The 27,209-nt window shown below is 41.1% G+C and overlaps 1 protein-coding gene across 5 annotated transcripts in view; it reads right to left on the reverse strand.

Annotated features, from left to right (window-relative positions):
* ARHGAP6 (Rho GTPase activating protein 6) overlaps positions 1-27,209 on the reverse strand; it is a 312,132-nt gene that overhangs the window by 128,840 nt on the left and 156,083 nt on the right. The window contains exon 1 of one of the 5 annotated variants that reach the window (XM_084507619.1): positions 26,806-26,958. The exons of 3 other annotated variants lie outside the window; for them this stretch is intronic. In XM_084507619.1, coding sequence (XP_084363745.1) covers positions 26,806-26,850 — 45 coding nt within the window. In that variant the 5' untranslated portion in view covers positions 26,851-26,958. Of the gene's footprint in view, positions 1-26,805; positions 26,959-27,209 lie in introns of those variants that run through there. One more of the 5 variants, XM_084507618.1, reaches the window with a different exon arrangement.

Below are 27,209 nucleotides of genomic sequence, written 5' to 3' on the forward strand. Positions count from 1 at the left end.
AACTGGGCAGTTGGGTGCATGATCGTAATTAAAGTTCTTCTGAAGAGATGCAAATTTTATTAAAGTAAATGCTTTCTTCTTCTCTGTCCATGAAAACTCCATGACTAATATGTAGCCAAATTTTCACAATTGTTCTCCCATTTCTCAAGTCGCTGAGCAACAAGCATGGAGAACATCTTTAAAGTCAGGCAGAAGACAAACAATTTACAAAGCACTTCTGACACTGCTGGCCTAAATAAGCTTGTGGTCATCTCTCAGCTCTCCTCAACCAGTATCAAAGGAAGTCGGCTGAATTTCTTTTTAGCAAGAGAAACAGCTTTCAGACTGAGTCCTTCTCCCTCTTGTCTCTCAGCTCAGTCCCCACTTCCCATTTGCCCTTACGTACCACAAGCTGCCATTTTCTCCACCTACCAAGTCTCATCTTTCCTTTAAATCCAGAACACCAGGAAAACAGCCCTCTAGCCTCTTGCTTTTGTAGGATGCCCCTGACTGCCTCTTCTAAAACATCTCCCCTCACATCTTGCCAAGTGTAGCAGACTGCATGCCCTAGCTTTCACATCGGGCCAGGTGGGAGGAGACTGTGGAATGGGTCATCAACAGTTCCTCTGCAAGATGGTTAAGCAACGCATATTTCCAGCACTAAACCCAATCCACATATCTTCCCTGTGTGTGCATTCACCAGGCCCACGGAGATAATAAGGCTAATACAGAACAACTTCTGGTTTGGGAGGCTGTCTGGAGGAGGATTAAACAGCGAGGACAGAGCTTACTCTTGGTGCTGGGCCTCTGCCAACACAAAGGAATGGGATGAAAGGACCTGACCTCTGAAACTTGCCTGAGGATTAAATGGGCTTCTTAACATTGTGTACGAATGTAACTGTTTTGATTGTGGTTTACTGTCCTACTACACTCTAATAAAAGTTTTTCTCTCAGCATAAACCAATTACATCAACAGCCCTACATATCTTGGGAGTCCATGCACACTTCCTGCATGAGTTTCTCTTTTGTGAGACACTGAGCTGTCACACAGCCTCCTCTTCCTACTGAGGGAAAATAATCTTCCTGGCCCACAGGCAGGTCAGGCACGTGCAGCTCACCCCAGGCAAATTCTTGCTGGACACTGCCATGGTGCTCAGCCAGGTCAATATGCACAGAAACATTTCTTATTACACATAAAAACTCAGTACAGCAACGATCCTTCAGATAAGTTGTTCTAAGATCTGAACTCATTTTCTTTCCTGACATGACTGTTCTCAGTGGTATCTTCTCAAAGTCCCATGTAAAGTGGACAAAGGGTGGGCTCGAACAACTTTACTATAGAAACCATGGATGTGTGAGATAGGTAAAGTTGTTTTGCAGCTTCTAAGAATATTGTGAGCAATGGAGAGTCAGAAGCAGATATTGTAATACTGCCTGACAGAAAATACATCACAGATAGTGATAGTCTCTATCGTCATTTAAGATAATCTCTGTACCCAGGGTCACAAATACGTCAAAAACAGAAAAAATTCTTCCTTTTCAGAACAACCCTGCAGTTTGTTACCCTAACAAAAAATGTATATTGCCATAGTACACTCACAATGGGCTCCTACTGTGCTGGGTCCAGCCTCAAAAATTTATCATCAAGAAATTACTCCTGCAATCCTTATCATGGGCAAGCAATATGCAAGTAGAGTGGCATGTATTTGTGCATTTATCACATAATTCTCAACATTACCAGGGAAGAAGCAATTCTTAAACAAGCATCTTGATTTAAAAAAAAAAAAAAAAAAAAAAAAGTAGCAGCTCCTGCCATCTAGATGATTTAATTGACATATATTAGAATAGCCTTTCTTTCACATACTGATACATTGAGTCCAGTCCTGTTAGTTATAAATACATCCAACGTAAGAATAATCACATACGTTGCCAGAGTAAAGAGGCTTTTGTGCCTGTGGCAAATCAGCCTTGGTCACCTTGACTGAGACACTGAGGGAACAGCTGGGAAAAGAGAGTCATAAAGTCTTCTGTAGGGAGACAATTGTGGAGTTGATAGGTCACCATTAATATCAATTTCATTCTTCTGGTGAAAAGGTGGGCTCTAGAACACAGCCACTGGCTCCAGGCAGCAGTGCCACAAGGGACAGGCCATGGATCCTCCTCCTTGCAAATTCAAAAAGGGCAGCAGTACTGCAACAAATCAGCCTCAGTGAACTTCTGCATATACAGCAGGATACTTGCATTTAGTAGTGAACATTTAATTATACAGCAAAATACTAAAGCCTCCCCAAACATTAACAATGCGACAAGGCTAACTACTGAAAGCTGACTAGAAACTCTTTCTTTCCCAAGTGGAAAGATCATCATTAAGTACTAGCTCTTAAGATTAAATAAGAGATCAGGTTAATGTGTAGAGAGAACCACATGAGCAGAGTTCTCCATCCTATGAGTGAAGACAACTTCCTGAAAGGTATTCTGCACATTCGGTGAGCACTAAGTGACAGAAACAAACGCAGACAAATGCTAAGTAAATATTTAAGCTACTGAGGCTTAACTATGAAGAACATCTCTGTGCTCTTCCAAGGGATCTTGCAAGGAGCCAGAGATGTCAAGAGCTGTCCTGAACTCCAGAAGAGGTAAGGGGCCAGAAGACTGTAAAAGAGGAGTAAAGTGAGGTATCCAAGGGCCTAATATTTTAAAAGTAACAAGAAATGTGAAGCCTGCTCATCAAAAACAACCCTCCCTCACACACTGGACAGCAATAGGGAAAACCTTACAGTAGGAACAGAAATTTTAAAAGGGGAACAAGAATGAAATTATTCTCTTCCAAAATGTCCTTATCTCATTTCATGTATCTATATATGACCAGGCTTCAAACACAGGTACTTAGCTTAGTCCAGTTCTCATACAGACTCCTCTGTAGAGGACTAATGAGTGCTAGGAGTTCAGTCCAACAACTTTGTGAACGTTACATAAGCCTAATACTGTTCAGCCTAAGGAGACACTGCCACTGTTGGGAAACAGAGTCCCCTAAATCATTAATCATTTCTACATCAGCATATGCAGCACTGACACATTCCTTTCTCTTGTGCATTTCCAAAGGCATACATTCACAGCCCAGAACAGGGCTACAAAGAGATGATAAAGCACCTCAGCCTATAAAACAGAGAGGATCATCATCCAAGATGAGAGGGGGAAAAAAAAGGAAGAAAAAAGACTCTTTCCCCCTTTCTGCTGAAAAGCTCAACACACTGCTCCTTCTTCCCTTTCACTGAATGGCAGTGGTTGGTCCAATTGGTTTTTATCCCAGCTACTTGAGGGACACATAACTCATCACAGTAGTCTGTGGTTAGAAGACACTACCAGTTTTCCTTGTGGTCTTACTACCAATATAAACACTTTACAAATCTCATTTTGGTCCAAAAAAGCATGTGGAGTTCAATCTGTTAGTTTCCAGAATTATAAATATTTAATAACTTTTAAGTGCATAAACTCAGGAATTTCTTTTTTCAATTCCTTATTCAGTTGCTACTGTGTTTGTCCACCTATTGACAAATAGCAAGAGTCAAGTTTAACTCCTCACTATTCTGTTGAACATTTGAAGCAGAACAAGAAATTGTTTGGGTCTTTGCATTGACCAAACTCAGGACAACATGCATTTTTCAGGACTACAGTACCGTTATAAGCCTAAAAATGACTAAATCTTTTAAATGCTGTTTAAGTGCTGCTATGAGATAAAAGTATCTGCTGGAAGCAAATAAGAAGGGAAAAAAAAAGACACAGGACTTGTGTATTTACTTACTTAGGCTCCAAATAGTGTAGTAATATTAGCTGTTTTCATAATTGATAAAAGGTTGTGCGACTGAAAAAAAAAATGATTGAATTTTTCTTGACATCTTACTTTCACTTCAAGCTTGAGTTTCAAGGCTTCAGTACTTTTAGCATCCACTTATTAAACCAATTCATTATTTAATATATTAGCATTATATGGATAATATAAGTTTTCCTTTGAGAAGAAGAAAAGCACTGACTGAAATAACAGGAGTATTATTTTGATAGTCTCGTGATAGTTTTGTGATGGAAACTTGCAAAGAAAATGTTGGAAACAACCTTTGATTTCCTTGCTTTTGTTTCAGAACATTAATCCGGTTTGATAAAGATTTCACAAGATGTCATTTACGTCTGCATACAGGATTCTTTGGCCTTGAAACACGCATAAAGTTTTTCAGCTTCCTTTATTTCATAACATGAAACACAGTGTGTTGGGCTGAAATCTAGCACAATTTAAAAAGGGAGCTAGGAGTAGATACAGCTATTGAGTCTGCTCCCAAATCTTACTCAGTTTTGTTGTTTTACAAGCAAGATTTTATAATTATTTTTTTCTGTTTCCTTATTACGAGTGAAAGATCCACACTTTCAAGAGAACACACTTGCACCTATAAACCCATACATTGAATTTTTATAGTGAGACTCATTATCTGTGTTTAAACAGTTTGGATACCAGCTCACTTTTTGCTATCTGGTAAGGTGTGAATCCGGCCAGGATAACGACAGCTCAGTTCAGGACAAGGCTTATTCTTATCCACATCACGTGCACAAACTCAGTCCACTGTACCAACTTCAACCCTGGGAATGAAGCCCCCTATACTTTCTAGCAGATCACTGCAGTTACATCAGTCAATCAACACGAGGCCTACAAGCCAGCCACAGATGCCAAATGGTACATAAATTAATAGGTTATGCAGGTTGCCTATGCTGTCCTTAGGACCTTCACACAAAAGTCCTTCCCCTCTACTCAGCCTGGGTGAGACACATCTGTTGTGATGGGGCCAGTTATGGGCTCCCCTATACAAGAGAGACCAGAACTAGTCTGGCAAAGGGCCATGAAGATGATTAAGGGACTGAAGTATCTCATACAAGGACAGGCTGAGAGACTGGGGGAAGAGAAGGCTCAGTGGATATTATCAACATGCAGAAATATCTGGTGCAGGGAAGTACAGATAGAACCAAACTCTTCTCACTGGTGTCCAGTGACAAGACAAGAGGCAATGGGCACAGACTGAAACACCTGAAATTTCACTTAAAGATTTATTTATTTATTTTTAACTGAGGGTTATCAAACACTGGAACAGGTTGCCCAGAAGGACTATGGAGTTTCCACCACTGCAGATATCCAAAACCCAACCAGAAACAGCACTCAGCAACCTGCTGCATCTTACCCTGCTCTGAACAGGAGACTGGACTATGCAATCTCCAGAGGTGCCTTAAAAAAATAAATAAAATAAATAAATAAATTTTAAAAAGAGTTATCTCCCAATGTTTTTCTGGTATAAGTCATATTAGACAGTACATTTAAAACTGGCAGGAATGCACATAAAGAAATGTGATTATTAAGATGATAGTGCCATTCATTGAAGCTTATCAGTAGACTTGAGTAAGTTATTACTTTCATTCTCCACCCTTTCCAGAGGAAGGAAAAACTATTTTAAAACCATAAAACTTCTGCTGTCAGATAAATAGCAACTTTTATCTACAGTAGCTTACCATCCTGCTGAGAAAAAATCTAAGTGGCAAAATATCATTTAGAACACAAATTAGTATATCATGCTATTTTCCCTAAGCCTGTACCACCATTCTTGGATTTTAGAGGGTATTAGCATGCTAATTAGAACATTGTTGAAATAAAAAGTACCTATCAAGATAAAAAGTATTCCCAATAGAATATTCAAAGTTATTATGAAAACAAATTTATTTATAATGCAAACTGATAGCACACACTTTTTCGTTATGCAACTTAAAGTGTGCTGGCTGCAAGCTCATACTTCATCTAAATGTGGCCAATGAAAACCACTGCCAAAAGCAAGAGATCTCCTTTAGGGTACCAAAAAAAAAAAAAAAAAGAAAAAGGAATGTAATAAAAACATTTGCCTGAGTAACTCATTAGCAAACTATCCACAAAATTAATAAGCTAATTTCAATTTAAAATAAGTCCATCAAATTTAGGTTTTATTTTACTATTTTATGCCAATGTTGGGGCTGACTCAAAAGAATTTGAATTCACATCTGAATGTGAAGTTGCCTGAAACTGTGGCTAGGGAAGGAATCCAAGGAATCAGTTCTGGTCTTTTACTGCAAATCAAAGAAAGCAGTTCTCAAAATAAAAACTGACATTTTCTGAAATCACAAAACAATAAAGATAACCAAGACCATTGCTTTCTATGAGTAGCTTATGCTAATCTCACTGCCTCAAAATTCCTCCAGAGTAGAGTGGCAATTTTCCTTTGTAGTTGAGGGGCAACCCCATTTGAAACCCACAAATATTGGCATCTACCTAACCCCAAAACTCAACTGGGAACAGCACTGCCATAATCAAGTCTCTGGCCTTGCCTTCTTACCAGGATACATTTGTATGAAAGTTTTAATTACAACTCAAGGTCTCCTGACTACATTATTCTGCAGAAAGGCTTTTAAATTTGCTGAAATTATGAACTGTCTACTCAACTTCATGTCGTATGATACTTTCACTCATGCCAGAACAGCATCACCTGTTGAGTTAAAGGAGGCTTATTCATTGTCAAAGAGAGGACAACATGAGAAGATGGCATGAATCTGTGTCTTCAAACAGCCTTTGTAACAGAGGTAAAGAAGATGAACTCAAGTTTGGAAAGCATTTATCCAAAGCTGGATTTAGTTGCAGCCTGTACTGTCTGCACAGTGCTGTCATGTTAATAACTGTTACTAATAAAACACTGTGGAGTCCTATAAAATAGCTAAGGTTGTCCTACCCTCTGTGTCATGATGGTTACAAATGAAGTCAATGCACAGTTAGACAGCATTCAAAGTCTAGCAATAAAGCCATTCCCAGAGGTCAAATGAGAGACACCTGAGAATGCTTAAGTGGTGCTGAAGCATCTGACAGCCCAGCAATGTCTGGAGAGAGGGTAAAAAAATCTGAAGACTTCTTCAGCTGATGCCAGTGAGAGAAGAAACAACTCCCATTTGTGTTAAAGGGATTAGGATCAGAGCTTTGCAGACAGACATACACTCCGAGCCACACAGAAACCAAGTATGTTTTAAAAGTTCCACATGTAACAGGAGCAATGCCAAAAATTTTATCAGGATAGAATTTACTGCATTACATTCACTCATAGCCAGATCACAGCTCACAGACTGATACCTCTGCTGCAAAGCAGCCTCAGCTAAGCCAAGGCCATTCCAGAGGAGTTTCACAGATGAGAAGATGCATTAAGAGATACTAATGTTTTGCTAATTTAAGTGATACTGCAGTAAACCCACAATAAAGCCTAAATTAATAAAGTTTAGAATAGGAAAAAAAAAAAAAGAAAAGAAAAGAAAACAAGACTGTTGTATCAGTTCACAAAGCCACACAACTCTTGTCCATCAACCCAACACACATTTTATACCATCCATGGATCAGGACTAGTGCTGGCCCCAGTGCCAGCCAGCCAAGCACAGTGCCTGCTGGAAGGGAAGTGAGGCATGATTTGGAAGCCAATAATTGAGTGTTTTTAAAACCCTCTTCAGATCCTTCTCTGACAGCCTGGCTCGCCTATGGCTGTACAATAGGATTACACGACATACTCCCCAACATTTTGAACCAATTTTAAGGCAAAGAAGCTGTGAAATTCATCAAAACTCTGGCTAATTTCCATGGAGCATTGCACTTCTGCTGCCATTTCTGGTTTCTTTTTCACTCCAGTGCTTCACCTATCATTTAATTCACTTATTTAATGACTTATACAGCACCTATATCCTTAGCTATGAGCTATGCTTCTCATATATAGCCTTAAAAGGACTTGTTTGGGTTCGCAGGGTGAGGGGGTTCCTTCTGAATGCACTATGTCAAGGTTGTTAGAAGCCAGCAGTTCCTGATCTCCCAATCCATTTTTAAGTGCCAAATTATGAAAACAGTCCACATGCTCTTTCTCACTAAATTCAGTTTTTATGATATTGCTTGCAGCAAGTGAGAGAATCCGCATTTTGGTGAGAAACATTATGTGAAGTATTCTATAATTTTCACTTTAAAAGGATGCAAGAATCACTAGCTCCTTACAAACTTGACATATTCAGCACACACACACAAAAATTTAAACAAGTCCTTTTAAGGCTGCATAGCTTCTGCCTTTAAAAAAAAAAAAAAACACTCAGATTTGCTGGACTGGGTTGCTAGCACTTCCCAGGGCTCCTCTCTGTCCCTGTATGAGAATCAAACTATGTTCTGCACTCATACACATGGGGACAATATCCCATCCCACTCCTCACTAGAGGGGAAGGCATGACTGGGGGGACATTTCTTCCACTCCGCAGAAACTTAATTTTTTTTAAAAAGTGCTTTATAAATGGTGCATGGGGAAAAAAAAAAAAAAAAAGAATGTGGGGAAAATAAAATTGGACTAGTGATTACACTAAAACTACAAGCTATTTTTTGTCCCAGTGACACTAAAGCTCATTCATTTTATTTAATGCACTTAACTACAAAACTTTGTTTGCTTAAGTTCCACATTTCCTGCCCTCATAACACTGGTATACTTTAAAGCCCAGGAGACCAATTGCTACATAGGATTTTACGTCTCAAAGTGATCTGCACACATTGTAAATACATTCTACTCAATAGAAAAATACAGAGATTAAAATATATTTTTTTCTCCAGTTTTTATGTCCTCCAGCACATTTTGTCTCCATGGATACATGAGGCTCTATTTTTTTTTTTTTTATTTACTCAGAGAGAAATAGGAGCCTTTGAACAGATAGATATACACAATGCTAATAGTCCTTACATGCAGAAACCACAGTGCAAGTCTTTTAAATCTAAAATTATTCTGTGAAAACCAATGCTTTTTGTGAACCCCACCAATTTTGGCTGGAATACATTTTTTTTATTTATTTATTTATTTTTTTTTACTACAGACAACACTTGTGATGAGAGAATATGAGAACGACTCATGCAGAACAGGACAAGGAGCACAGTCTGACAGAGAGGCTATCCAGAAGGCTAGCCTGCTTCCAGAGCAGAAGCCTCCTAACTTCTACCCTGAATGTATCTATGCCTAGTTTATGATTCATTCATTGCCATTGCTTGCTTTGACTGAAAAAAAGAGTTCTTTCTTTTCTGTTTACTTCCTTGATGTGCTCACTGGCAATAATCACACCCTCCTCATCTTTCCTTTTGCTAGGCTAAGCGAAGTTATTCCTTTCCAGTCCTCAAGATCATAGTACCCCTATTTCTGTAAATGTTTTCTTACAGTTCCTCCAGACATGAATTTATCTTTCTGAACATGGGGCTTTAGAAACGTTCTCAGATCCCCCATGACACTGTAGCAGTGCCCTAAGCAATGGTATAAACATTTCCCTTCCTCTACTGAAAATCTGACACCTGATTTATCCTCCAAGGCCTGTGTTGAGAAAAGAACAAAATACACACACTTCTGAGAAATGCAACAACCATTAAATACAAGCATCAACCATTCTGGTACTACATGGCCATGGTAAAATCGTGCTTCATTTTTCTCTCGTCTTCCATTCTTCATTATTCATTTTCTTTAATAGCAACTTTCTTCTTCAAAAGCCTTTCACACAACTGATGTCAGAACGATCTACAGATGCCTCTGACACACTTTGAAGAATACCAAATACAATTCTTAGTGTTGAGAAGAAGCAGTCATATGTGAGCATATCAAACAGCAAACAGCAACTGATCTATCAAACAGCATTGAGATTAGATTTTAAGTTGTGTGTCAGCCCCTTACTGTATTTTGAGATGATGTATAATGACACAGCCAAACAATATTTGCAGAAATAAATAATATATTTTACAAGAATAATCAATATACTCAAGGGAAAGAATTCATACACAGAACTTCTGACTTCATGGTATTCTATGGTGATGTAGGGATGGATATCATAGTTCTCAAGATCAAGGAAGATCATACACTTAAGTTTTATTATAAATCAGAGATTCTATTTTTCCAGGCACTAACTTATACAAGTGATCTTGGTTTTAATATAGCACCTCCAACGTAACTACTTGTATTGAGAGTGGAGGTAGAAAACATGTCTACACCTTCATAGCACTGTGACTTCATTTCAGTCTTTGCTTACTTTATTTTATTTTTAAATATGAGGAGCCTCTTTTATTTGTATCAGTTTCCTCTGTAAAGAACTCAGCCCGACTTTTGATAACTGTTACAGAAGCCCTTAACCTTCAAGCCAGAACTTGTTTTGCAGCATCTCTACTTACCCTTTATTCTTAAAGGGTTAATCCTACATTTACATCTCCAATAAGACATTTTCTGTATGGTTCAGACAGTTTGGGGACTTTGCTTTATTTATTTATTAAACTCTCCCCCATGTTTCACTCCCTTACCTCTTTAGCTTAGCTAATTTAATTAATTATTCCCTTAACTTCTGCTAAGTGTTTTGTTCACTCTTCAATTTGAAATGAATTAAATGGTGAACATTTATTCCAGAACTGTTTTTACAGACAGCTCTTCTACAAGGTCACTCCTACGTACAAAAGCTAAGCCTGAAACAGAGTAATCTTTCCATTCAATAACTATTAGGAGAAGAAATATGTAGACTATTACATCCAGAAATATCTACCATTATTAATAGTATCTTCTCCAAGAAATAAAAGTTTCCCATCAACATGTATCTCCCAGTAGTATTTCCTTCCCTAGTTCTATGTTCTAATGCCAAGTCTGAACTTGGCATTAGGACTTCAACGCCATCCCACTGCACCTGATACCTTACTATCACAGAATATCATGAGTTGGAAGGGACCCAACAAGGATCATCAAACCAATTGGCACCACACAGGACTACCTAAAAATTAAACCTGTCCTGGAATTATAATGTAGAACACTAGAGAGTACACGGGTCTTTTCTCCACATGATCTACTTCCAGGCCCCTGGGAAGTGGCGTAATCTCACCACCTCCATGCCATTTGGTTACCTCGTGAACAAGTTGGGAAGCACAGTGAAAATTGTTGTTTTAGGTCATGCAGAACTCATTCAGAATCCATTTTTAGAGTACTCCCTAATGACAGAAAACTTGAAAACTTCAGCAACTTCACCAAGCCTTTCACAGACTTCTTCAGTTTGTGAATCTCCCTGACAAGATTGTCAGATAATTATAATAATCAAACAGATGATTCTTATCTACTGAAGACAGATACATACAGATGGACAAAGTCTGAAGTCTTAATCTTTCTTTGGCATTTCAGAAGCACCTCTTACCTTTGTAGTGTAACAAACGCAGTTGTAAGGAATCTCAGTACAGTTATATTTATTAACACTTTGCATGAGTCACTATTTCAAAATGCCTTATGCTCTACTTAAAACCATATTGCCATTCATTTCCTTTGAACATTTTGCTAAATGCTCCTAAAACTTTAAAGCCTTGGGGAAAAAGATGTAGGAGAGAGCCGGAACACTTACACTTTCAACAATGAGGCATACAAAGATCTGTTCCTCTTCTTCCCCATTCAGATTCATGAAATGTGAAAACCACCAGCAAAACAACCTTTTACTTAACGTAACAGCATCCTTAAAATTTTACAAGTATAAATTCCATTTCCCACAGAAAATGCAACATATCCCCAGTGAGTGCACACAGCACGAAGGGCAATGGCATAGCACAAAGATAATGATTTAAAGTCTCAACTGCAGCCATGTAAGAGAGCAATAAAGCCAATACAAATGGATAATGTATGCAATTTTTGAATTAACTCAGTTTGCAACAGATTTTCTTTAAATAGAATGTGCCTCTTTAATCCTAATTTTTTTCCTTTTATCAAGTGTGGCAAAACAGAAGGCATAGCACCAGTGAAGCACATGAATTAGGGAGAGGACTGAAGTTTGCGTTATTTCCTATATACAAGCTGCTCACGCCAGGAGTTTCACAGCCTCTGGCCCCTGCCAGTGGGACTGGTGCAGGGGCAGGGAGGTGCTGCAGGGCAGGAGGGTGCTCAGGCTGCAGCTCCCTGCAGACATAACAGCAGCAGGGTCTCCTCTGCAGCACCCATCATTCTCTCTGATCAACACTTCGCCCTTTTCCTTTCGTTTTTCCTGCTAGGCTTAGGCTCCATTTATAGCTAGGTCAGGGAGAGAGTGGGACTGAGGACATCTCTTCATTGACTTCAGGCCACGATACAAGCTCCCGCCACCCTGCTCTCCCAGGCAGTCATTTGTTTCCACGGCACGTGAAGCCCACACCTGAATAAAGCCACAGGAAGGAGGCAGAGGCACAGAATAAAGATGTCCATCATGGCAAAGAGCAAGCTTCATGTCCTCAGCCAAAACAAATTGATGCGGGAAAACTTGAGTTAAACATCAGGGCAGCAAAAGTGTAGCTTAAGCTAAAAGATCATGTTGCCCCAAGAATATATTCAGGCTGATAGAAAAGATAACTATCAGTCATGGAGTTCTGGAAGGAGTACATTGAAGACAAGCTACTTCTGAGGCAGAGCTCAACATGTTTATTTAAGGGATTATGCACTGCTCTTTGCATCAGTAAGGGGCAGAAATCCATGGCCCAGGAGTCCCCTCCCCCCAGTCTCACATTCCTAGATATTGGTCAAATGTAATTTTGCTAAACTTTCCAAATATTTTCCTTCCATAGAAATCACTTTCAGGCTTTGAGTAAATACAAAGAATTTCAGCCTCAAAGACCAATGCTCTTTATATAAGACACTATTACATCAAAACAGAATGAATAGGCTTCTTTGAAACCTTTGGGAAAAGGATCAGGCCTCTAACTTGCCAAACATGAGTAATAATTGCACTCACTTGCTTCCAGAGCCCTTTTACTGTTTGCTATTGCCATCCTTTCTGAGGACGAACCAGATTCTCAGGGGAGCAATAATTAATAGACTCAGTCAAGAGATCATTTCCTCTGGTCCCTCCGCAGTGCTAAACAGCCTAAGTCTCCAGGAAATAGAGTAAAGTGCGAGCACTAAAAAGAATGCAAGTCTGCTGCAAACAGGAGGAAGATGTGCACCGAAGCAATGGGTGACATGCAAATGTTAAAAGAAACTCAAGAAAAAGCTATTCTCTTCCCTACTCCTGTACTGTTACCCTTGATGCTCAAGTTATTAAGATTGGAAGTACATGTTTCTGTGGTCATTTAAGAAGTAACTTACATACATTTATGAGGGTATAACCCAATGAGAACTGTTTGTGAGCCAGAAACCACCAAACACTCCCAATACATATAAAAACATGGGGCCTAAGAAGCAGCCTGTAGAATCGTGGCTGGCTCTCCCCATCACAACATCAAGTGGCAGGCAGAGTTTTGGTCTTGTAACAGGGAAGAGGCACAAAAGCATTAGAAGAAGACACTAGAAAACAGGCTGTCAAAATAATTACACGACCTGAAACCTTCTGGATAAATCATTTTCATGCATCAGATCCAGCCTACATGCTGTAAAAGGGGCATCCTTCTGCAAGCATAGCTGTGAGCAAAAGTGCGTCAATGCTATTACCATAAGTTACTTGCTTTATTTATACTTATATCTTAGCTTTTGATTTTTTTTAATCCACAAAGGTATATTTTTCATTCACAGAACTCATGCAACTACTTATCCTGCTATCAAAAGTCCAAATTTTCATCATTTTTATTGAAAGACAAAAGTTACCACTGAAAAGAGAAGTGTTTTAAGGAACAGTATTTTAGGGATGGCATTGGCCAAGACTCGCAGGTGAGCTGCCAGTTAACACTGAAAATTCTGCCACAGCCAGAAGTCACCACTATGTCAGGGAATCCAACCTTGCATTAGAATGCAGCAAGGAGCTCTCATGTTTACAAAACACAAGAAATCCCCACTCATAAAGAGAAAGTTTCCAAACAGATAGCCAAATGCGATTTCAGCAAGTTAACTTAAGTATCTTCTAGCAAAAGAGACAAGCTTTCTGTTACATTCTCAAGAGAAAAACACGTGATTGATCCCCCCTCTGTCCTAAGTGGTGGCTATGCCGCTGACATTTAAAGACCAACAAGAATGGGGTACCTGGTCATCTTGTTGACAACCTCAAGTGAAACACTACCAATGGAGAAATAACAGAACAGCATATGCAAACACAGTACTAAAATGCACACAAATATGTAACCAATACGTTGTAATATATATGTGTATATATATACACACACACACAAAAGACATAAGACAGAGACGCTTGTGATTATGAGATTCTCTTTTCCTAAATCAATTTCTTCTTCCAAGCACAGCTCCTGGCTAAGGCAGTGGGAAGGTAGGCCTGCCTTCTGGCTTGGCCTTCACTCACGTGGCTGCGTCAGCAGGCTTGTTTATAGGCCAGGAAGATTTATGTGAATTTCTAACTCAATCTCTGAGCGCTGCTCTTCAGTTACATTGAGGGAACAAAGCTGCAGCTGAAGCTGGGAGCTAGCAGCCTCCAGGACTAATGAAAACAAAGCCCCTGGTCATTAGTTGAGACGTCTGTTGAAAGGACTCTGGATTCACCAACTACTTATAAGTGGAATGGATCTCCTTCAGCCTTTTTTTTTTTTTTTTTTTTTTTTTGTCTCAGCACAGTTTCTCTACAATGAGCTCTAAGGCATTAGCTGGTGGTCCTGCAGCAGCTTGCATAACTGTAACAGGGTGACAGGCAAAAACAGACATTTGTTTTCCTACTTTTGCTTCAACCAGAGACACTCTGAGGACGTAAAGAGAAAGCTTGCATAAAATTAACTTTGTCTGATCAACACGATCAAAAATGGCTGTTTCTTATCTGCTTATTTGGAGCCCAGTTGAGAAATCGCTCTTTGCAGTTCAACATTTGTCTAAATACCTAAAAACATACCGTGATGAGTCACAACATTTGTTGTTGCCTTCCTCTGGTCACCCTGCTTAAGTTGCACTCACACGTACTTTAAAATGGATCCACAAAGATAGCTAGAGGCGAGTTCAGGTGGAATCAGAAAGCGAGTACGAATAGCAAGACATTAATTCCTCATAATTCCATTAACTGCAGGTACTTATCCCAGAATAAATGTGACCTCCTCTTCTGTCCCTTGCTTTTGCGTGCTTAATAGATCACCATCAATCCTACTCATTTAACAGAAATGTGAATAGTATTACCACTAGCTGAAAAAGAAAGTTTCACGACAGAAAACAGCAAGATGAGTCACCAAAACAAGATGACTTGCTAGAACCAAGGACATACACACTTCCAATGCTGTTACCTCTGAATGTACCAAAACACATTAAGCACTACAAAGAAAGCTAAGTACAAGTTCTGCTTCAACAGATCATAAGTTTGGTTTTTATTAAAAACCATGGAAATGATGTGCTCGAAAAAAAAAAAAAAAAAAAAAAAAAAGGAGGAGGGGCAGCATAAAGGTTACTCTGAGAAACTTATCTGCTTGGTTAAGCAGGACACATTGTTTCTGATTTTTAGTTAACCAAAATAGCTCTAAAATGACAGGGTATGTTTCAGATCAACAGTTTGCTCTAGTGTTCAACTCCACAGGTGCGCTGACTACCTGAAAGTATTGATTTGCTTTTTAAAACAAGTAACACAACACACTTTAATGCTGTTCTCTGTAGTATATAATACACCAAGGTATCAGTTCATACAAAAATAACTCCAGTTTTGCAATATAGATTGTCAATGATTTTAAAGGAAACTTATAGGACATACTGTTTAAATACAATCAAGAAGGTAAACATGATCAAAAAAATGCATCCTAGGAGGATTACTGAATTATTCTAAAACATATAGATAAAAGGCATTTGATAAAAACACATTTTTCAGTTGTAATAATTATATGGGACATAACAGTGTAAAAGGCACTCTAAGGTAGGAAAAAAAGACTAATAACTTTACAATTTGAGTTTTCATCAAGACATAAGTTACTGGCTGAGATGCTTGCAAAAACATTGCCTCCCATCACCCTCACAAAAAAAAAAAAAAAAAAAAAAAGATTCAAAATTGACCTGACTGCACAAAATCTAAAACAAACCTCAGCAGTACAGCAGTACAAGTTAACCCAATAACTTCTAGCAGATGATTCAGATGTCTGCGTGGAAGATATACCACATCCGACTTCTTGTACTGGAGCTGGGGGTGCACACAGGGGCACACAGGAGAGAATGATGCAACATTAGAGAGAACACATATAAATGGAAATGGAAAGAGGAAATGAATGAAAACCTACTTTAAACAAAGACCACATGAGTAATCCTAAAAATACTGAAACCATTCTCGCCCTTGTTAAACAGCCACGTGAATGCCTGGATTTTCAGAAGCAATGACTTAAATCTGCTCCCACTAAAGATGAAGCGTGTTTTACTCCAGTGTACTATGAGCAAACTTACAGCATTTGAGAAAATTTCAATCAGAGCATTTATAATATAAACTGTAAACAACACATTAATCCTTGTAACAGGAAAACTTGACACAGACCAGCCTGGTGCCCTGAGGAAAAGAACAGTGGCAGATCAAACACCAAACATCTCACTCACATGAGAGTGATCAACACCATGCAATGCCAATCCATACAAGGCAAGGGAAAAAAGGAAAAGGCAGGGAGAGGGAATCAGTCTTCTACATCTTTGCAGCTGAAGCCATCCATCACCAGTGAATTTGAAGGGTTCAAAACAGAGCCCCAACTTGCAAAATAACACCAGCAAAAAAAAAAGTTCTTTTGGCAAAATGCATGCTATAATTTTCAAAACCTCACAAAGTAAATAATTATTGTGCTGTATTTATTTTAATGAAGATGTAGTGCAGACTAGAAAACTGATGAAAAGTAAAATACTTCATCAGAAATAACATAGGATCGGTTGGGCTGATGATGTGTTCCGCACAGTTTTTATGAAATGGTTGTGGATGGCCTACAACAGATCTATATTTCACAATGGTTCATTTTCTCATTTTCTTGCTAGAGAGAACTGAAGAGACCTTTAAAAAAAAAAAAAAAAAGCTATAAACAAAAAGCCATCCTCAGAAAGATGTTACTAAAGGAAAGGAATTCAACGATGTTTCTGCAGATGGAATTCCTTTTTCAGGCATGAATTCTACAATGATTTAAACAACTGGCACAAAATAGGCCAAAAGAAAGATATGTGTAAACTCTGCTTAATGTTACATATGAATTAAGGTAAAAGGTACCATATTTACAGACAGAGATAAACTGCAAGGGCTTCCTGGCAGTATTATTTCTTGTCAAACACTTTGGGGTTACGCATAGGGACAGAAAACAAAAAAAATGCTTGCTACTCATCAGATGTTCTCTCTGTGTTTATTTCAATTACTCTCTATTTACTCTATGAAGAGAAATATTGCCCTTTACCTTTTTCAGCCCTGCAGAGAGAAAAAGGAGTTGCAACAACATATGCAAGAATTTCTCTGCAGTTACAATTACCGGGTATTTTGTACTGGCAAAAGGAACACAGCCTCGGGCTTTGGCTGGCTAAATTTACAGGACCAGATACTGGAAAAGGCCTCTTTTGAAATCCAGCTGTGCAGACCTAGGAGCCACTGAAAATAAAATTGAGAATACCAAGTGCCATTTTATGCCATCACTTTACAGAAGAACATGTTTGAACACCGCTGTGCCATATTTAAAGTAACAAAGATGGGTCCTGCACACCTGGACTTGAGAAAGCCTGCACCAATACAAATACATAATTAGATCATTTGAAGGCCTAATGGCAACGCATAAATGAAAACTGATGCAAAATGGTGTGACGCAGTATGGGAATGGCCCAAGTTCAACCCCATGCAGGAAGGGCTGCAGTCTTGACACCAGCTCAGTCTCATTTACAGTCTATCAGGTACACTGTGACATCTTTAATTTATAATCAGAAGTACCATCCCAGCACTGAAGGATTTAAATACCCTCCAGCTACTATATAGTCCTATAGCTACTAGATAGCTACTATAGTCCTCTCCAGAAGCGCAGTATATGGTTCTGTTCATCACAAGCACCAGTCTCCAGGTTTGTGCAAAAAGACTCAATAAATGGAGATTCCCAAATTTCCCCTATCAAGGAAGGCTTTCAAAAGATCACAGAGCCATCAGATAATTAGAATATTGCAAGGACCACTTCCGATGCCATGAACCACCTTTACTTGGATGATTATTTGCCCTTAGTAAACTCACAACAGGGAAAATTTCCCCCAAGAAAATAATCAGCCAGAAAGTAATTGCCATCTGATCAGCAATCAGAAAGGATAACAGCACCTTTTCTGTAAGTAAACGTAACCAACTCACACTCTTCTTGGTAAATTCAGTAACAAAAGCATTTGACAAGCTAATATGCAGTTACAGAGGACTGCATAGTTTGCTTTTCTTTAGCCTTTTTCTCTTCTGTGATTCTGATGGAGATTAACTCTCCTCATTGCAACATTTTTATCATCTTAAATTCCCCATAAACACAGAATTTGATACTGCTTCACACGGACTGTGTGATCACGTGTGGAAAACGATGACTAAAACACAGATACCTTCTGCAAGAAGGTAGGAAAGGTGGCAATCAAGTTGTCAGCTTTGCATCTCAGTCTGTTTTCCTGTGCTTGCAGCCTGAATTTCAGATTTATGTGTATTTAAAATCAGACCTTTTGAATACACTTCAGGACAAGGACATGCAGAAAAACTGCATACACATTTATAATGACTCATGGGGCCACATGACCCTGCATGGCAGCAGGTGAAATCTGTTGCTGTTTGCTCCTGGGTAGCTCAGGCTTCTATACTTAGTTGCACCAGGGGTGTTTTAGGTTGGATATTAGGAAGAACTTCTTTACTGAGTGGGTTGTGAAGCATTGGAATGGGCTGCCCAGGGAAGTGGTGGAGTCACCATCCCTGGAGGTCTTCAAAAGACATTTAGATGTTGAACTTAGTGATGTGGCTTAGTGGAGGACTTGTTAGTGTTAGGTCAGAGGTTGGACTCGATGATCTTGAGGTCTCTTCCAGCCTAGACAACTCTGTGATTCTGTGATCCCTGGCAGCGAGTGGGGCGATTCCCAGCCATCACATGGGGCTGTGCTGCAGCCTCTGCTGCCCCTCCAGCAGTTACCCTGGCAGGCAGCATCCACGCAGCTCCACACTGAGTGTTGGGGGCCCAGCTAGGAAGAGCATCTCTTCTTCCTGAGCTCCTAGTGGAAGGAAGTATGGAATCCAGCTGCTGCACCCCAGGAGACCTCCATCCCACAGTAAGAAACCGAGTCAACCACCTGTTTGCACCCATTCATCCACGTGTGCTCAGATGCTGGAACAGGGCACACACACGAGGCTGAAAGCACACCCAAGGCAAGCACTCCAACAGGCGTCTGGGAGAGGAAGTGGCCAGCTCATCGTGGGGTTCCCAATCGCTCAGAGAGATCTCTGCTCGCAGATCAACATCTCCTGCATTCTGCCACAAGTTCCTCAGTACCATGCTCTGCGCTAAAACATTAATATATATATATATATTTCCCAGGGATGGGGACTATTTCCAAAACACAGTATGTGCAGCTGACATTAAAGTGATACATAATCATGGTATGCAAATATAAACGACAGACTGAAATGATATGAACAGCTTAGTGCAGAGGAAAAAAGGAAACATCTAAGGGCAGAGGACCAATAAAAGGATGTTTTACCCAGAGGGTCACTGGAATGCAAGACAATTTGCCAAGGGAAGCAGCGGGTGTGGCTTCTGGTTCAGGACCAACATCTGGTTCAGGACCCATGACACATTTCAGCAAGGCAAGGACTGGGCTGCTAGGACCCACGGTTTCCCTCCTGCACAAGCTGGAGTTCGCTTTGTCTTCGTTCTCACAGACAGCACTATGTACCCTGTTCATTCAAGACCCCACCCGGACTGCTTAAAGATATTTTCAAGTTTTTAAGCAGGCTTAATATCCGTCTATCAAGCAATCATCCTCAGATGCTTTTCCACAGCTTGTGTTAAAACACCAAAGTGCTTTGCAAGGCTCAGGATTTTTATTAATAGGATCAGACTGGAAAAAATACCATAATCGACTCAAATGAGAAGAATTTCAGCCTGCAATGATACTGCATCTGTATGCCAAGTCATGTACAGATGAGTGTAACAGGAGCTCTTACAAACTGTTGGGTAAAGGGAGAAAATAATCAACATTAAATGCCACCTAATTTATGCCTCTAAATCAAATCTGACAACCTAGACAACACAAATCTTTCTAAATATGTAAATCTTTGCAAATATTATACACTTATCAGCACCAAGAAAAAAATTAACTGTAAGTTTCAGGAGATACAGACACTCAGGCCAAAGTTTGGATGCTACAGATCTGTGCCTATTGGCATTCTCAGCCCTGCAGGATACTTGATATAAAAAATATTTTTTAAAAAATATAAGAAAAATAAAATACTGTTCACATACAGTAAACAGACACTAAAGACTGGCTATAATCCAGGGGAAATCCACTCTACAATACTGTCATAAAATCACACAATCATCTACCTTCATGGCAGCACAGCAAAGATGATTGATAATCAGATTCAGGAAAATCAATATGCAAAAAAAAAAATAGAATGTTATTTAAAAGTAACTAACTGATGAAATACCAAACAGATTACAGCATCACTTTCAAAGATTCGTTCAACTGCTTCAAAAATGTAAAGCAGTCAACTACGAAATAAAAGCAGACCATTGTGCTGGTAGTTATAATTAGCACTTGCTCTCCCCATATACCTGAGGTCACTATCACCTGGACAGACCCAAACTTTACTTATGTTGCCTTCAGCAACTGAACACTGTACTGCAGTCTATTTAAATACCATTGTAATACTCGATTTCTCATTAGCAGTTCCTAACACTTTTTGATTTAGTAGGGGATATATTCAGGAAATCCTTTCAACTGCGCACTGTCGATAACGTCTCAGATAGTAATCATTAGAAAGAAAAACATGACTTATTTTTCTTTTTGACTCAGCCATTCCCGACAAGACCCAGGCATCTCCCAAGGGAGCATTCAGATTTGACACCCCCTTAGAGAAAGTAAATGTGAACCACGTAGCCTCATCAGCTAGGGCTTGCTGCAGAAAGGTTTTCAGGTTCTTTTTGTGAGTAATACAATGCATGCACACCTCCTTTATTCCCTAGACAAGAAAAAGACATTTCACTTCAGGGAGTGAAATGGCTTTTTGCATTCTCAAATATCATAGACAGGCAGTAATAGTATGAAATTCAAACTCTGAATATCTCTTTTCCAAGCCAGTGTGAGTTCAGCTGCATTACTACTGCAGAAGCAGTCATCATCACCTTAGAATGAGAGCAGAGGCCAGTACCCTCACAGCTCGACAATTCAGTGAGGAACAGAAGTAACTGGAACATGAGGAAAAGAAGCTCAAAGGTGTCCAAAAGACTCCATGAAACAGGTTGTTTCTTAGGTTATACATATTTTTTGAAATTTACATTCTAAATAAATGATGTTATGAAGAGCTGTGGCTGTCACAAATACTTTACTATTTTTATGTCACTGGAGATGAACATTATTAGCAAGTCCCCTCCTTCTTCACAGTGCTATACAAAGACAATAGGGTATAAGAAGTAACTGATGGACAAAAGAAGATAAATAAAAGGAAAACCAACTATTAAAAAAAAAAGTGTGACCTCAGTCATCTTCCATTTATACAGCTTCACTCTTTGGGCTGAAAGAAATGTAAAAAGCCATGTGTAAATTTCCTAAAGGTTCTGGGAAAAAGAACTGAAATACAAAACACCAGTCTGGGAGGGAAATATCGACCCCTCAGAGTCTAAAGTTTTTACTTTAAGGGTAGTTCTGTATCAGACCACCTTCACATCTGAGTGTCTCCTAAAGATAAGCACGAGTTTCCACACACCAGCTCTTTTAGGAAGAGAAGCCTTACCATGTAAAAGTGCCCCGTTCAAAATCACCAAAAAAGGACATGACAGAGACTGAAATTCTCAGTCGTCCTCTTGCACTTCATCTGCACGGCTGTCCCTCCTTCCACAATGGCACAAGTTGCTGGGTTTGGCCACAGGTGACCTTGCTGCTCTCACAGACTCCCTCGGTGTCATGAGGATGAAATCTCATTCATGCAGCTTTCTGAAGGACTACTGCTGGTTGGTTATATCCCCTTGGAGAGAGGTGTAATTGGTGTAAATTAAACCAGGGAAGTGCACAGCCATATCAAAGCCAAAGGACCCTGCGCCCCTGAATAAAAACCCCAAAGCTCAAGTCTCACATACTTCTATTAAACAGCATCTTTGTAAGTGCTATTGCAAGATCTGTAACTGTGCTGCAGTGATGGATGATACTCGATAAGAACAGGCAGAGAAATCAAATGAAAGGGCAGCTTCACTGTCTGCAGTACTAGGGACAGACACTTTCTCTGTGCTTCAGGACACCTCTGTCCCCTGTACGTGGGGACAGACTAACAGGGCCACATCAGCACAGCTCTGCATCTGACCTAATGCCTAACAGCTTGGCAAATGCAACCTGCATTGGTCCCCATCTGTTCACCCACATACACAACAGAAAGGCAATTTATATACAAGTATGCACGGAGAGCCCTGGGAATACATTAAGAGTTCAAAAACTGTAAAAATACATATACTGTATCAGAATCTGAATTGAAGTTTACTTTTTAGAGCTCTTATGTGCATCACAGGCTTTTAGGAAGTTCTGTGTCTTCTCCTCTCATCCCGACTGCTTGCTGTTAACTCTCTCCACTTTGCACGGTTGATAGAAGCTGGCTGGAGGTACTTCAGAGTCCATCAATCCCAGTCAAAGCTTGGCCTTGGTGTTCTCTGCTGAGCGACAAATAGCACTCGTTTCCTATGTTTATATATGTTCTTTAAAGATTAGCAATAAAGCACTTACAAATGCTTACACTTTTACGTGAATCATCACTGTCAATGAAAATTTCACCCAACTGAAGAGCAAAGGATTAGGCTCGACAGTGATCACAAATAATATTCCTCCAGCAAAAAGCCCCACACAAACATAGTCAGTGTAAGTCCCTGACAAATTAAATCTGAGAGTGGGATGCCAGAAATTTGAACATTTAATCATTCCTCTCCTGCAAACTGCCTCTTCTTTAACTTGCTTATCTGGTCAAGATGGAAGCATTCTTCACAGTTCCCTAATTTGAAAAACACCTACAGAGCAATTTAATTTTTATTTTTTTTTTGAACCAGTTACCACTGCCTTTGAGTACTCGAGTATTAGAAAATAATGCAGCTGCCTCCTACGAAGCAGAGACATTTAGCTTCTGGTGGGTTCTTGCCCACCAGACTCATTTCAAGTTTGATGGGTCCTACTTTGATGTCGAGCACAGGCCGAGTCCCACAGCCTCACCAAGACCAACCACATGAGTACGGAGCAGTTGGCCTGCACAGGCACTGTTGGCCTCCTGGCCTGCTTGTTCTTGCACAGCTTCCCTTGGGGGACCTGTGGGGAACAGAGGGAATCAGGCAAATGGCTTTGGTGATGGGATCCCGCTCACAGCAGCCCTTTTCTGGAAGGGCCACCCAGCTTCTTCTCGTAACGCCAGTGGTGGGAGAGAATCCGGGATGCTCCAAAGAAAGAAAACAGCTGGGAACAGTCTGCAACCATGAGGACAACTTGTGCAGTCTCAAGCCAGATCCCCAAGGACCCAAGCAAAAGGACAGGCCAGGATCAGGCCAGACAAGTGATCCTGGCAAGTTTCATTCAGCCTTGGGGCAGCTGAGTATGTTGCTTTAAAGAAAAATAAAGAAGTTGATGTAATTAGTCCTGCAAGATTAATTTCTTGAAGGATTTACTGTCACCGCTGTAATAAATGTGGTTTGCTTGTGGCACATAATTGGTGTTAAAATCGGAGTGGCTGAAAGCTCAAGTCATCAGGCAACGCGTCTTGAAATCAGAAAGGCAAGCAACTCTTTTAAAGCAGATTTTTGCAAAAAGCAACCAAATCCACAGGAGGATGTCAGCACTCGGGTCCTCCTCACAAAGGGAGCTCTCCAGTTCTAGCTCATGGTTTCAAAGCATCACTGTCAATCTCAGTATTGAACTTAGAATTATTCTGTAAACTAATTTTGTTATAAATAACTACCACCATCACTACAACTAGACTATGGGAGGAACACGTCTATTACCTTCTTTTTACTCTCCTCTATGCTCCAGAAAGCATTCTGTGTTTCACCGCTGTCATAGTTGCCATTGCAAACTTGTTTCTTCTGTTTTCTGCATCCTTCCATCCAGACTGAGAGATTTCAGGTGGTAAAAACAAGCAGGATATCTGCCCAGCTTACCAGCAAAGGGACAACTGCACACAATGAGACAAGCCAATACCCTGAATACTACCAAAGGCAGGGAAAAATTCTTCTCTTCCCAAAGCACTCTATGGGATGACATCCATGGAGGTGACCTTAAGCCACCTCATACTCATGCCCTTCAGGGACCCAGATGTCCCCTCTCTCCAGCAAGTGGCAGAGCTCGAGCTGGCAGAAGTCCTGGTCTCCCTCTCCAAGGTCGAGCCTTGCCTTGACTCCAGATGAAGCCCTGCCTTACCCTGTGGGACACAGCAGCCACTCCAAAGCCCTGCTCCTCTCCCCTTTCTTCTCTGGCGAAAGATGGACAGAGTTCCCCTGCCAGGGCAAACATCCCCTCCCTTGAGGGAAATCCCTTCTGGTAAATACTGGAAGACAAAACATGATTAAAAGATGCTATATCAAGATTCAGGTAGCTATATCCAAACTAGACCATTCTTGAAGCTTCCTGCTTCGGCCCACCAAGAGGTTTCTTGTGCAACCCCAGTGCTATTTTTAGTCACTTGTGTGAAAAACTACATTTTGAATTACCAGCGGATCTCTCTAAGTATAATATTGCTTTCTGATGTTTTAGCCAAAATATGCAAAGCAGTTTTCCCTGTAGCCGCTTCTAAGACTAAAGAAAAAAAATATGAATTTAGAAACTAATAGGAAGGCATCTCGTGTCAGGAAGGTGGCCATCACTCTTCGCTTCATGAAGTCAGTTGAAAAATGTTCCCAGAACATTTGGAGATCTTAATATCAGTCAGATATCACAATTCCGATAAAAAAAATCAGACTGAATTCAGCAGAGAACAGTGGATGATTAATCAGGAGGTAGAACGAATCCGGGCCTAAAAACTATCAAGTATGGCTTATGTAGGCAACATACAGCAAGAGTGAGATATTATTTAAACTTTCTACAAGCATTCATAAAAATACTACATAGAACTGAAATACTAAGGCAGATGCTTCTTTACATACCTTTATGGAAATCATGAAATTTTAATTATCAGTCCTAAAAAGCAGAAGAACAGCCCTCCACATTAATCACTATAATTTGTTCTGTCAATAAATTAATTGCTATTAAATACTATAACACTGCATAATTTTTATTTCACAGTTATCAAAACAATCCAAGAACGTGATTTGCAGCTAGACCGTGTAATTACCCAAAGTTAACAAGAACGGCAGTAAGTTACAGTTAAGCAGCAATTACAAAGGCCTCAATCCAACAAAGCTCTAAATTCTTAGCTTATCTTCAGGTCAACAGGCAGTTGATTTCAATTAGGCTGCTCACAGACAACACCAAGCACGTGTGTGGATTATGCATAGCATCTAGGTCCGTGCTCTCTAAACAAAGCAGTAACATCGCCTGCAAAATTCGCTGTCCTCTTAAGTGCTATGAATCATGTTATTATTAAAATATTAGCATATTTTTAAAAAGTAAACATACTTGATTGTAAAATAGTAGTAGTTTAAAATATTCAAAGGGTTCTTAGGAGCATTTTCCTGCTGTAATAGGAAATGTTCTTGGATTGCTGTACAGCAGTGCTTTTTGCAATGCTGGTGACAGTCACCCGAGGCAGCTAGCCATCCTGCTTCTTGCTTTGCATGACTGCTGGCAAGAAAAGGGACTGATACCCAACGGCCAGCAGCAACGATGCATTTGCAGCTAGCAGATGACGGTAGAGGGACAAGCGCATCCACAGGAAGCAATAAAAGTTTCAGAGCTAGCATATGACGGGGCTGTTACGGGTTTACCACGTGCCTAAATACAAACGGGGCCGTTACACTCCTACAAGAAGATTCCTATTAATTGGATAAGGAGTTTCCCAGCAAAATCACTGCCGCTACTCACACGGGATGCAAAAGTTATTTGCCTGCAGATGACCGCCTTGGACAGCCCACCGCCACCTCTGGGAGCTGCAGCGCTACCCGGGGGGCTGAGCGATGTGCGGGTGTGCCGGCATCCCAAAAGCAAGACGTTACAAAAACGAAAAAAAAAGGCAGAAAACCCACAACCCGCTAGGACTGGGCTGCAGACACGAGGTTTAAGGGACGACAGAGTCAAGGGGAGAGCCCCGTTTAGGGCACCGGGGGAGCGCAGTGCTCGTGGCGACCCGGAGGAGCCGGGACCCGACGGGGGGCTGCTGGGGGCTCCCCGGCCCCCCCAGGCACTCGCCACACGCCCCGGGGCGAGCAGCGGGGTGGCCGCACAGCCCGCACGCCTTTGCCCGCCGCCGGGTATTCACGAGGCGGGCAGAGGAGGCAGACGGGTGTTTGCAGGCAGCTTTCTTTTTGCCTTTTTTTTTTTTTCCTCCCCCCTCTGCCCGAGCAACCGAGAAAATGCTCCTAATAAGGCCAGCAGAAAGGAAGTGGCTTCTCAGCAGCACAAGCCCCAGCGAAGGAAATAACAGCACCGGCTGCTCGCACCCCGGACCCCCCCGGATCCCCCACACCAGGGGGGCGAGAAGCTCCGCTCCGCGCAGGGGCCAGCAGCCTCCAGCCCCCCTACAAACCCCCCAATCCTCCCCAAATCCCCCCTGCCCGGCACTCACCGCGTAGCGCAGCGCCGGCTTCTCGCCGAACACCGAGTCCCCCATGGGGCCGGGGGGCGATGGGGACGACCCGGGGGGGGCTGCTCTGTCCTCGGGGCTCCGCTCCGCTCCCCTCGGGGCTCCAGCAGCGCCCGCCCCGCTCCGCCCCGCCGCGGGAGCCGGCAGCCCCTCGGAGGAGGAGGAGGTTGAGGAGGAGGAGGAAGAGGAGGAGGAGGAGGAGCGGTGCTTTCGGCCCTCCCGCCGCCCCGCCCGGCCGCACCTGCGGGGCTGCCCCGCCGCCACCCGCCCCAAAGCGTCCCGGCGGGCGGCCGGGCTCACCCCGAGGGCTGGGGATAACGCTGCCGGCTGGTGGTGTCTGTGGGGTGGTGTGGTGTGGGCTGCCCGCCCTCCCTCTAGATGTATGC

The sequence above is a fragment of the Aythya ferina genome (genome assembly GCF_964211825.1).
Source record: "Aythya ferina genome assembly, chromosome: 1".
Lineage (NCBI taxonomy): Eukaryota > Metazoa > Chordata > Aves > Anseriformes > Anatidae > Aythya > Aythya ferina.